The sequence below is a fragment of the Mixophyes fleayi genome, chromosome 6 (genome assembly GCF_038048845.1).
Source record: "Mixophyes fleayi isolate aMixFle1 chromosome 6, aMixFle1.hap1, whole genome shotgun sequence".
NCBI lineage: Eukaryota > Metazoa > Chordata > Amphibia > Anura > Limnodynastidae > Mixophyes > Mixophyes fleayi.
Genome location: NC_134407.1, coordinates 162,389,896 through 162,403,439, shown reverse-complemented (window position 1 = coordinate 162,403,439; position 13,544 = coordinate 162,389,896). Strand labels below are relative to the sequence as shown.

Below are 13,544 nucleotides of genomic sequence, written 5' to 3'. Positions count from 1 at the left end.
CACTCAGAAATTCAGTTTTCTTGAATATCCTTTAGGCCTATTGGCAGATTGGGAAAAACGCAGATATTGTTAAATGGAACCAATCTGTATTTGATGTCTTGTACACTTGGCTAAAACTAATGTTGAAGAACTGCATTGTCATTATTAGGAGTATTTTGGTGTTTTTTGTAAAAAGAAATGTGCTGAGGTTCTGCCTCCTCTCTGACCTTATGATTGTCCAATTGATCTCCATTTATATGTATACTCCAGAGGGCAAAATCTATGCGGTGTCTTTTCCAGGGTCCTCAGTTATGAAAAAGTATATTAATTTTTTTTAGAGAGGGCATGTATATCTCTGCCAGAATGGAAAAAATATTTTTCATTGGTCATAAAGCCACCAATAAAAACCATATAAGGACTTATTTAAAGGTGGACATACATGCACCTCTCTCGAATGTAGGAAAACGCACACAAGAAAAAGCTTACTTTATTACCGAATGTAGAGCTTTACACATCTTGCAATGCTAGCAGCTGACCAGGTGTACGCCAGGCCTACCATTGTGTGTGTACAACGGAGCATAGGATACGTAAATGTTAGGTGTATGTGTTAGTACATAATGCCGTAATGGCATTACCCTATTCGTACATAATCATCATCAACATTTATTTATATAGAGCCAGCAAACTCCGTAGTGCTTTACAATTGGAAACAAACATAATTAAACAATACTTAGTAATACATACAGACAGAGAGGTAAGAGAACCCTGCTCGCAAGCTTACAAACTTATAATCTAATATTGTAATAAAAACTTCTTATAATACAAATACATTAAGGGTCAATACAGAGAACTTTCATGGGAACTTTTTACCCCAAAGACTATACACAGGACACGTGGTCATCCCCTAAGGTTAGAGGAGAGGAAATTTCACAACCAGCAAAGGAAGGGGTTCTTTACAGTAAGGACAGTCAAAATATGGAATTCATTGCCAGGGAAGGTGATGGTAGATTCAATAGATATGTTTAAGAAAGGGTTAGACAAATTTTTAGTGGAAAAGTGTATGCAGGGATACGACTGTTAATTAAAATGAAGGATAGTAGTGGATATAGTGTAAAAATAAGACTGCAATATTGGGTCTGGGGGGATTTTCACAATTGAAACAGATTGGCGGTTGCTTACTCTGGATTAATTTCAAATATAAGTGCAGGATCGCAGGAGATCCAAAATAGGTTGAACTTGATGGACTGGTGTCTTTTTTCAACCTCATCAACTATGTTACTATGCTATATTATTATGTTGTATACAAATAGAGTAATGTGTTCTATACACAAGAGATAATAATGTGTTATTAATGAAAGCGAAAGTCGCATATACCGTATATAAAAAATGAAATACAAAGCCTCCACATCTGTTGAAGTAGATGCTACTCAGATAGGATGTGGGACCGTCCTCTCTCAACATTTCCCAGAATCTAATAATCTCATTTGCCCATTCTCTCCCACTGCATTACTTATTTATTCAGTAATGGAACTGTTAACCATATAATTGGCTTTTCAGGAATTTAGGCATTTGTTGTCTATCCATTTAAGATTTGTATAGACCATTAAAACCTAGAATTCATTGAGAAAGTATATTTATGACTGACAGCTGAGCTTTTCTCTTTACCTGGTTTAATTTTCATCACCTGGATAAAAAAAAAACCTTACAGCTGACACATTATCTTTTTTTCAGGAAAATCAATATTCTCCAATCAAATCAATATAGCAATAATAACCATAACTTGCATTTTGGCTATTCTAAGACCAGGGGGTAAATGTATTATAGTCCGATTTTGTCAAGTGGCCGGAAATCGGCCACTTGAGGTCAATGTATCAAAGTGCGATTTTTTTTTCATCGCATTAAAATCGCCAGCAGATAGCTAGAGATCAACGATGATTTTATGTGCAAAGTCGCCATATGTATTAAACTGTGATTTTGTGAGTCCAAAATCCAGTTTTCGGCGATGTCAATTTTAAAACGCCTATCCCGCTGGTTAAATTCACTGGAAATTCACCAGAGAAATTGCTGCTTTTCTTAGACCTGCTTTTGTGGCTAGGTAGTTCCAACAGCCTGCTATCTAAGCAATCTTAACATAACAGGAGTTACAATACAAGTTTTAATTATGAGGGTAATCATGATTTCTTGATCTTATTATCATACGGGGGCAAAATTATTTTATTATTATATTAGTGGCCCAAATATGTAAGGGTGAAATGTATTAGTTTAATATATTATTAAGGGATACTAGTTGATTTATATACAACAAACAGAGGGCGCTATAATCATTAGACCACGTGAGTAAAAAAATAACACAAATAATTCAATGCAATCTATAGTGTATAAAGTGTATTATACACTATAGATTGCATTGAGTTATTTGTGTTATTTTTTACTAACGTGGTCTAATGATTATAGCGCCCTTCGTTTGTTGTATATTTTGATTTGATTTTGATGAGGTACAGCTTTCTTAATTCAAGAGCGCACGATCCTATATATATATTTTTTAAGTTGTTGATACTAGTTGATTGCCAGTAGGGCAATAATATTTTTTTTCTGACATGGCAACACTTAATATTTCCTGATGGAGACACCATTTAAAGCACATACGTGTGGAATTGTAAGTGGCAGCATGCACATGGGTGTGTATTCTTGTAAACATTGCTTTCCTCCACAAAATAGCTGCCTCCACTGTGTTTAGGTGATGAGTCCAAAACCACACAGTGACATGCTATTGTCTTGTGTTTTAAGAGCCAGACAGACTTCTTTAAAAAGGAAAGAGAGTCAGGGATTTCGGCCCCAAAAGAGGACATTTTGGCAACCTATATTTCCCTGTGGAACTGTTGATGGAAATGTTTTATATACAAATGTTGTGCTTTCTTTAGAAAAAAAGGTTCCTAGACCTGGAATGCATTATGAATGACAAGAGTGCAAAGCTCACATGTGCACAGGAGACAATTTCCAACTTGCACGATCAGCTGGCTGTGCAACAGGTAAATATATATTGTACACAATGACAGCATTAATGTACAATACTGTCTTGCAGGGGCACAGATAGGGGCAATATAAACAGGCCTGTGCCCACAATGGAGGGGTCTATTTTGTAGGCTGAACTAAAATTAATGAGAATGCAACTCTCTAGGAACTAGTGGTGTCATTGAAAGTACCACTGGTTCTTAGTGACTTGGTGAGCTACATTCTTAAACTTGCTGTATCCCCAAATTGTAAGCAACAGGGATAATATAAATAACAGCAACACACAGGGATGTGGAATTGCTTCTTTAATTCTCTTTCCAAAGCCAACTGTTTACCTATTGCTTCTCATTTTCATAGTCACTAATATCAGGGAATAGAGACAGAGAAGAGATTGAAGGGTATGAATACTCTTGGAGCATATGATGTATACTATACTACATACTTACCTACTTTTGAAGGCAGCTGTCCGGGAGAGGGTCCGTCGAAGGGGAGTGGCCACACGTGGTGTGCCGTTAGCCCCGCCCCCACCCATCTTTAACATCGGAGACAGCTGGATCCGGCATTTTTGCCTGCTCTCTCGGGAGTCCGGGAGAACTCACAAAAATTCGGGAGTCTCCCGGACATTCCAGGAGAGTAGGCAACTATGCTATACTATATATAAAGAGTAAGGGATAGATTTATCAACCCTTCTAAAAAGGAAAATGTGTTGCCCATAGTAACTAATCTAGCTATCATTAATCTAGTACAGTGATGGGCAACAGGCGGCCCTCTGAGTCTTCACCTGCGGCCCCCAGCTCCTTCCTGCTTTGTTGTCAGATTTGTTTTTATTATAGTTTGTAATACTTTAAAATGCCTGCTGATATGTTATTACAGATAGGTGTCTTTTTGTTGGGGTAAACATATTGCTTTATCTTATTACTGAGACTGAGCGTATGGTGTCGCCCTTTTGACGTTTGTGCGCCCCCCATGCAGCCCCTGAAGTGAATTTGGTTGGCAATCACTGATCTAGTACATTCTAAAAAATGATAGCTAGAATCTGATTGGTTGCTATGGGCAACATCTCCAGTGTTCCTTTTTAGAAGGTTTGATAAATCTACCACCAAGCCTTATTTATGACAGAGGGCAAAGTAAAGAATGATTTTAAAATGATAACTGATGTTGTTGGTCACTATTCTTGCACATCAGATGCTTTCCTGAAAGATGTAATACAAAATACTTACACACAGTAGTGGTGTGATAACTGATGAGCACCTTCCAAGTAGGAAACTGATAGTTTCTGATGCAATGAACCAAAGATCATACTTACATTTGTATAGCCCTACAAAAGTGATGGAAGTTTGTCATGACAGACTAAATTATGTATTGAAGGAATAAGCCTTGAACTAGCTAAATAGTTGCATTGAAGACAAACGTGTTGTTTTAGAAACTGAGGGTTCTTTTCACTTATCAGATGTTAATGTGTATTACAGCCACTAACTTATGCCTAAAAATAGCATTAAAATATGATGATTGGCTTCTTATGGGTCCCTTTCCACCGTTGCACTCCAACATTTTACAATGCTGCACAATATATTTTTCATGCATTAACATTCTCTACCAGTGCCATAAACTATTTGGTAAAAGTGCAATCAAAAACACAGGGAAAACACTTTGAAAACACATTCTTAAAACACATCCTTTCACGCATTTCACCTGTTCTCCAAGCACATGTGTCTGATGAGCCCTGAACATATAAATAAAGATTAAGGAATAGAAAGAGTATGTTCGATTATTGCTTATCTGGAGCCAGAGATGATCAACTGAGAAATTATATTGTGGGATAATATAATATAATATCTTTGGGGGAAATAAACAAAACAGAATAAATAGACAAAACTCCTTAAATAACAGCCCAAAAGCACGTTTTGTCAGTCAGATTTGCCACACCAATCCCTCATATAATGTATATGATATTTCATCCCTGATAACATAATGTCCATTTTACTTAAGAGAACTACAGTAGTACATATAAAAATTAGGCCAACATAGAATAGGAAACATTGTGGTAATTTTACTATAGATAAGTAAAGGTTAATAATAATTACACTATATTGATCATTATTTACTGATTGTTAGCCCATTTGTACTTTTTCTCCTATGTTAGTATTTTCCCAATAAAAGAACACCCAAAATACTTTACATCAAAGAAGGTAACCATTATGGATATACTAATTTATCCAGAAATAACCCAATGAACATGGTCATTTTTGTCCAGGACACAGGGAGATGTTTGTGTTACCAAGTAGAGGTCATAGGGGGTTAAGTCATATGCTTTTACACATTGTTGTGTTAGGCAGTGTGCCATGACTTTTATATCTGCTACAACATGCAAGAAAAGCCAGCTAATGGTATCCGATGAGAATAAATCCCACAGACAGAACAAGGATGGTAATCAAAAAAACAAAATTAAAACATTTATTTTTGGTTTTTATATTCTACCCTCATTGTATGTTTCAGTGATTACTGAATATTTCAACATGTTGCTAATCACAGAGGCACCGCCTTACTAATATGCATGATAGTCATGTATAATAGTTCAGTCTACAAAATGGCTGCGTCCAGTGTGTATAGATGACAGGTCCACATTAATAATAGATCATTTATTGCATACACGTGACAAGAAAACACTGTTTCACACATATATATTATTATTAGCAACAAAATTTACAATACATTTGATGTTGTCTTTAATGGGAAGTAGTGTAAGTCGAATGTCAGTTTGGGTAAGCTCTGTTTGGTGGTCTGTGTCCCATAGTTTAGATGCATTGGAAGTAATACTACACGGCAGAATCGGATGTAAGTGGAAGGATCAGAGGATTTAAATGCTCATTGTGATGCAAATGAAACATCTCTGGCTTTTGTGAGTGTGTTTGGGTAACATGTTTTGTTTGAGTTGAGTTTAATTTCAAGCCCATCGATATAGGCTTGACCTATTTATGCTGACTATATTTATGAGTGGGAGACTAACAAGAGCCATTCAAGGCTTCAGGGACATCTAGTTCATTACAAACATGCTGGGAGCATTAGGGTTCCAAGCCTGATGTTTTGGGATTGATTCAACTTCCAATGACTGATGATAGAGTGCAGTAAGCTGTGTTGTCACCCATATCTAGTGAAAGGGACGGGGACGACTGTCACACAGATTGACCTGATGTTGAGAGATCAGGGGAGCTGTTAAGGAGGACAATCTTGCGGCTGGAAAGCAGAGTGACAGTCCTCTAAACAAGTAACTGTCAGCTCTTGTGTAGAACCTGTGAATGACTTAAACATTTATTGAAACATGTGACTGTGCGCTGTGTGTGGGGGGGGTTAATAAAGGAGTGAGCTTATTGGCAGATGGTCTAGCACCCATTCCTGTAACATGTGTGATGTGTACTGTACCACTACACTGGTTTTTAAACTTCCAAGTACAAGGGTTCCATTTTACATTTCTACCCACAGAGAGAGTGAGCTAGTTTGGAAACGCCTGAGTAACATATAGGCACACATTGGAGAGCACATGTACCATCCACCTGTGTAAAATAATAATAATGAATTATCCACAATTTGGCCATGGAAAACATTGTACAAAATGCTGCATCAGTTGGAGGAGGAAGAAAAAATGATATATAGCGGTATATAACCTATTTATATACTAAAACTGTGCTTTCAAGTTGACCTGTCACACACAGAAGGCTCCTATTTTGCGAGTTGCATTAATATTCATGACAGTGTGTAGACTATCAATCCACTGGTGAGCAATGATATCACTGAGGAACCCTGTATGTAACCATTTTACATGGAACCAGTGATATGGCGCTCCATGCCGTAGTGATGTCATTGGCTCAGTTTCATTCTTACAATGGCTGCCCTCATTGCAGATGATGGGTGCACTTTAAGACGTTGAAGGACAGCAGTAAATATCGGCGTCTACCTTAGTTTGGAACCTGTTCAACTCTCCCAGATCTTTCCTCAGCTCATGTAGATTAGTGAGAGAATGTTGCAGACTTTGTTGTTTATGTGTTATGTTTCATCTAACAAAGGCTGGAACACTGTGACTGTGGTAAGCATTGACTTTACACTTTGTCATATAAGGTGCAGATGAGGACACTAGAGAATGACAAGAAGCAGACTGAAAAGTTACAGGGATCACTGAAACAGGTAAAATGAATTGGTGACAGTACTCCAGTTATCGTTAATTACAGAATGCTGCTTGTTTTTGTACTAAAGAGCTCTTTAAATTATAACACAATATAACACAATATAATGTATTTTTAATCGGATGTCTGCTTTTGGACTACCCTCCCATTCATATAATATAATTCCCCACCACTACCTCCTACTATGTAGTAAATAGACCCTTACCTGAAGCAAGGAGCTGGATTGCCAATAGTCCGTGAAGCTCACAGTGGGCCTGATTCAGAGTAAAGCGTACATCCGCTCGGGTAGTGTATCTTTGTGTTTTTTCACACTACGCATGCTCAGAAAGTGAAATTACGGCTATTGAGACCTACTACTTGTTGCCACTTACAACTCCATACGTCTGAAGAGGCAAGGCGGGGGAGGGAAGGGTGTTCTATCATAGGCAATGTGCTGTAAGAGCAGGTTCCAGAAATTACGTATGGATTCAGACTGGGACGTAGTCACAGATACACCTGAAAAAGAGGTTTTATTTGAGGGTGGTCATGGGCAGATGACAATTACCTGAACTAGTGAATTGCTTGTAATTAGAGTTTTGCAAATGATTTGCAGTTGCTTATTGAGAGTTTAGTAATCACTTGGCCATATACTAGGATTTGCCGAACGTGTAGTAGGAAAAGTAGATTTAAAAAAAAAAAGTTTTTTGTACGCATGTTGGGAAGTTGTTCTTTCTGTATTAGCTAGTTAATTCACGTTTAAATTATGCTTCATAGCAACCAGGATTGTAACATATTAAAATATTTTTTTCTGCTATTCATTCAGACCTGAAGGCATCTTCAACTCTGAATAAGGCGTACATACACATTCACTTACACTTTTATTAAATGCAAGTTAAAATTACATTTGCGTTCCTCTGTATCAGGCCCAGTGTGTGTTAGCCGATAGGCTTTGTTAGTTCCATTTTAAAAAATGACTTCCGGGAATCAGCAGTTCTACGGAACTGCTACTTAGTAAATATACCCCTGGTGTGCTCCGGAAGGGGAAGGGGAGCTCTTTGCTATCCTGGGGGCAGGATATATTAAGGGTATTTGTCCAAAAGTGGACAACATGTTAAAGTTGGCTTTGTCTCCCATGAGGAAAAATAAGCAAATAGCACATTGTTGCCTCTCATCATTTTAGCAGCTGGTAGCAAGAAAAGAGGAAGTAGTGTCAGATCCAATCAGTTAGGCTGCGACTGTGATGACATTAGGAGCAGACCTATCTTTATGTAATGAATAGTATATCCTGATGCCAGATTTATTTTTATGTAATTCTACAACTCACTCAGAATAAAACAGCGTTGGACGCAGAGAGGAAATTGCGAGAACAGCTCAGATCTACTGAAGAGAAGATGTCCATCCTGGAAAAAAAGCTGGCTCAGCAGCAGGTGAGCATAAACTTATTATAGTATACAGCTAATTTCCTCTGCAGCTCAGTGTGTATTAATCCACCCAGTCCTCTTCTATAGTGCTCTATGGCGCTCTGCTATAGAGACTGGATGGATTGGGCTCTCCAACACTGAGAACACACTACTCCCAGTAAGGGGTGGGGGACCCTATTGGAGACACTGAGGGCAGGTTATATTAAGGGTATTTTCCAAAATTAGACAATCCATCTAAGCAGGACTGTGTCTCCCATGAGATAATGTAAAGAAATAGCTCATTGTTGCCTCTCATCATAAATGTGGTGGAGTGTGGGAGGGTTGACCGCCAACCAGTAGCGCAAGTAGAAGGTAAATAGTCTCAGTGTTGCCATATAGATCCAATCAGTTGGGCTGCAGACATGACATTAATCTTAGGAGCAGACCTATCTTTATGTAATGAATAGTATATCTTGATGCCAGATTTATTTTTACTTAATCCTACAACTCACTCAGAATGAAACAGCCCTGAACGCAGAGAGGAAATTGCGAGAACAGCTTAAATCTACTGAAGAGAAGATGTCCATCCTGGAAAAAAAGCTGGTTCAGCAGCAGGTGAATATAAACTTATTTAATAGTTTTGGCATATTTATTCTTTTTTTCTAAAAATAGAATACTTCTAAATATTTTCTATTAGATATTAAAAAAAAGTTCCATGCAAGCAACAAGTTGTTTACATTATATATTTGTCATCTTTCATTGTGTTTACTTTTCTTAACTGTATACTTTACACTGTAAAACACATTTAAAGTGGCATCAGAGAAGTTGATGTAGGTAGGGGCAGCAGTCAGCAGTACCATTACAGATCACCACCACACTCCCAGCCTATCACTGACATGTAGGGGCAGCAGTCAGCAGTACCATTACAGAGCACCACCACACTCCCAGCCTATCACTGACATGTAGGGGCAGCAGTCAGCAGTACCATTACAGAGCACCACCACACTCCCAGCCTATCACTGACATGTAGGAGCAGCAGCCAGCAGTACCATTACAGAGCATCACCACACTCCCAGCCTATCACTGACAGGGAGGAGCAGCAGCCAGCAGTATCATTACAGAGCACCACCACACTCCCAGCCTATCACTGACAGGGAGGAGCAGCAGCCAGCAGTATCATTACAGAGCACCACCACACTCCCAGCCTATCACTGACAGGGAGGAGCAGCAGCCAGCAGTATCATTAGAGAGCACCACCACACTCCCAGCCTATCACTGACAGAGGAGCAGCAGCCAGCAGTACCATTACAGAGCATCACCACACCCAGCCCCTCACTGACATGTAGGAGCAGCAGCCAGCAGTACCATTACAGAACACCACCACACTCCCAGCCTATCACTGACATGTAGGAGCAGCAGCCAGCAGTAGCATTACAGAGCACCACCACACTCCCAGCCTCTCATTGACATGTAGGAGCAGCAGCCAGCGGTACCATTACAGGGCACCACCACACTCCCAGCCTATGACTGACATGTAGGAGCAGCAGCCAGCAGTACCAGTACAGAGCACCACCACACTCCCAGCCTATGACTGACATGTAGGAGCAGCAGCCAGCAGTACCAGTACAGAGCACCACCACACTCCCAGCCTATGACTGACATGTAGGAGCAGCAGCCAGCAGTACCATTACAGAGCACCACCACACTCCCAGCCTATCACTGACATTGAGGAGCAGCAGTCAGCAGTACCATTACAGAGCACCACCACACTCCCAGCCTATCACTGATGTAGGAACAGCAGCCAGCAGTATCATTACAGAGCACCACCACACTCCCAGCCTATCACTGACATGTAGGAGCAGCAGCCAGCAGTACCATTACAGAGCACCACCACACTCCCAGCCTCTCACTGACATGAAGGAGCAGCAGCCAGCAGTACCATTACAGAGCACCACCACACTCCCAGCCTATCACTGACATGTAGGAGCAGCAGCCAGCAGTACCATTACAGAGCACCACCACACTCCCAGCCTATCACTGACATGTAGGAACAGCAGCCAGCAGTACCATTACAGAGCACCACCACACTCCCAGCCTCTTACTGACATGTAGGAACAGCAGCCAGCGGTACCATTACAGAGCACCAACACACTCCCAGCCGATCACTGATATGTAGAAGCAGCAGCCAGCAGTACCATTACAGAGCACCGCCACACTCCCAGTCGATTACTGACATGTAGGAGCAGCAACCAGCAGTACCATTACAGAGCACCACCATACTCCCAGCCTATCACTGACAGAGAAGAGCAGCAGCCAGCATGATCATTACAGAGCACCACCACACTCCCAGCCTATCACGGACAGGGAGGAACAGCAGGCAACATGATCATTATGGGAAAAAAATGTGCCTTTACACTGTATCCATATATAAGTGATGTTTTTTTGTTTTTTTTTAAAGGATGAGAATATGAAACAGGGAAACGCAATTGCAATGTTAAGAAGCACAATAGCAGGACAAGAATCATTGATTAGGGAATTGAAAGAAACGGAAACGGTAATAAAAGTCTACATGGGTTTTCAAAGATCAAATATGCTGATATTTATTAGTAATCATATTTCAAGCCATGTGAAAATGCTGAGATATTGCATATTCACACACTTTATATTAGACTTATTTATGTGATTTTAAAATCAGTTTCTATCACACCTTGGCTAGATCTGGACTGTTCTTCGCTCATGTTGAGCACTCTGACAACATGAGAGGCACTTACTGTACTCACAACCTGACAGTGGTCATTTGCAAAAATGAACCAATAAATAATTTCTCAATCATGCTGACTATTGTTTTACTAGTAACAGGATGTTGCAGACTTTGTGGTTTGTACACAATGTTTCGTTACAAAGGTTTAAACACTTTGACTGTGACATGCATCAACTTTACACTTTGTCACAAAAGGTGCAGATGAGGACACTAGAGAATGAAAATAAGTAGGATGGAAAGTTACAGGAATTACTGAAGAAACATGTTAGAGGGTACTATGACCTTGAAACTACATTAGGGAGTTTCCTTTTTTTATTTTAAATTGCAACTGTTAAAATATGTTTATGGATGTCTTCAGGTCCACCATCAGGGAGGTACGGGGGGTACTGTTGTACCGGGCCCGGGCTCACCAGGGGGCCCGGTACAACAGCTTAGCACAGACTTACCTGGGGCCCGCCGCTGGTCTCCGCTATTCTGTCTTCAGCCTGGCTGTCACCGTGACAGCCAGGCACCAGGATCCGATCGCAGGGGTGGAGGATTCATTCCCCCTGCGATCATGTGCTCTGCCTGTGACAGATCACATGATCGCAGGGAGAATGATTCCTCCACCCCTGCGATCGGTACCTGGCTGTCACGGTGACAGCCAGGCTGAAGACAGAATAGCGGAGACCAGCGGCGGGCCCCAGGTAAGTATGTGTTGCTCATGGGGGGGGCGCTCATGGGGGGGCCCCCGGGTGGCACGGGGGCCCGTACTGGGCCCGATTTTTTCTGAAGGCAGCCCTGGATGTCTTGACTGCTGGATAGTTGAGAGACTGAAAGTTGCCTCAAACACTGATGTATTTGAAATGTTTTGTTTTTTTTGTATGTTGGAGCACACCATGTATATGTATGTTGGAGCACACCATGTATATGTACGTTGGAGCACACCATGTATATGTATGTTGGAGCACACCATGTATATGTATGTTGGAGCACACCATGTATATGTATGTTGGAGCACACCATGTATATGTATGTTGGAGCACACCATGTATATGTATGTTGGAGCACACCATGTATATGTATGTTGGAGCACACCATGTATATGTATGTTGGAGCACACCATGTATATGTATGTTGGAGCACACCATGTATATGTATGTTGGAGCACACCATGTATATGTATGTTGGAGCACACCATGTATATGTATGTTGGAGCACACCATGTATATGTATGTTGGAGCACACCATGTATATGTATGTTGGAGCACACCATGTATATGTATGTTGGAGCACACCATGTATATGTATGTTGGAGCACACCATGTATATGTACGTTGGAGCACACCATGTATATGTACGTTGGAGCACACCATGTATATGTATGTTGGAGCACACCATGTATATGTATGTTGGAGCACACCATGTATATGTATGTTGGAGCACACCATGTATATGTATGTTGGAGCACACCATGTATATGTATGTTGGAGCACACCATGTATATGTATGTTGGAGCACACCATGTATATGTATGTTGGAGCACACCATGTATATGTACGTTGGAGCACACCATGTATATGTACGTTGGAGCACACCATGTATATGTACGTTGGAGCACACCATGTATATGTATGTTGGAGCACACCATGTAAGATGATTAAAAAAAAATAAAAAATTTAGGCATAATTACAATTAATATGAAATGTATTGTACAAATGGTTCAGTAAACCAGTGATTATGTATAGGGGTTATCTAACTGTGTTTCTGTTGGTATTAATGTGAGCAGTTTGTTCTACCAAGATGGAAATTATAGGGGAAATCCATTTTTGGAAATTCCAGCTTCTCAGTTATTGCCCCATTGTGTAATAGTTTGATAGAGGTCCATCCCGTAGAAGCCCCACTATTAACATAAACCCCCCCCCCACCATCGCTTTCTAGCAACCCTAACCGGAATCGAGGAGCCGGACTGCTGATTCCCTCCACAGCTCAGTGTGTATTAATCCACCCAGTCCTCTTCTATAGTGCTCTATGGAGCTCTGCTATAGAGACTGAATGGATTGGACTCTCCAACACTGAGAACACACTACTCCCAGTAAGGGGTGGGGGACCCTATTGGAGACACTGGGGCAGGTTATATTAAGGGTGTTTTCCAAAATTAGACAATCCATCTAAGCAGGACTGTGTCTCCCATGAGATAATGTAAAGAAATAGCTCATTGTTGCCTCTCATCATTATAAATGTGGTGGAGTGTGG

The 13,544-nt window shown here is 40.5% G+C and overlaps 1 protein-coding gene across 3 annotated transcripts in view; it reads left to right on the top strand.

Moving 5' to 3' along the window:
- Window positions 1–13,544, top strand: part of CALCOCO2 (calcium binding and coiled-coil domain 2) — a 54,129-nt gene that overhangs the window by 29,466 nt on the left and 11,119 nt on the right. For 2 of the 3 annotated variants that reach the window (XM_075176978.1, XM_075176979.1), the window contains exons 13-17: window positions 2,901–3,008; window positions 7,105–7,170; window positions 8,477–8,575; window positions 9,065–9,163; window positions 11,007–11,102. In XM_075176978.1, coding sequence (XP_075033079.1) covers window positions 2,901–3,008; window positions 7,105–7,170; window positions 8,477–8,575; window positions 9,065–9,163; window positions 11,007–11,102 — 468 coding nt within the window. The remainder of the gene's footprint in view (window positions 1–2,900; window positions 3,009–7,104; window positions 7,171–8,476; window positions 8,576–9,064; window positions 9,164–11,006; window positions 11,103–13,544) is intronic. The other variant, XM_075176980.1, reaches the window with a different exon arrangement.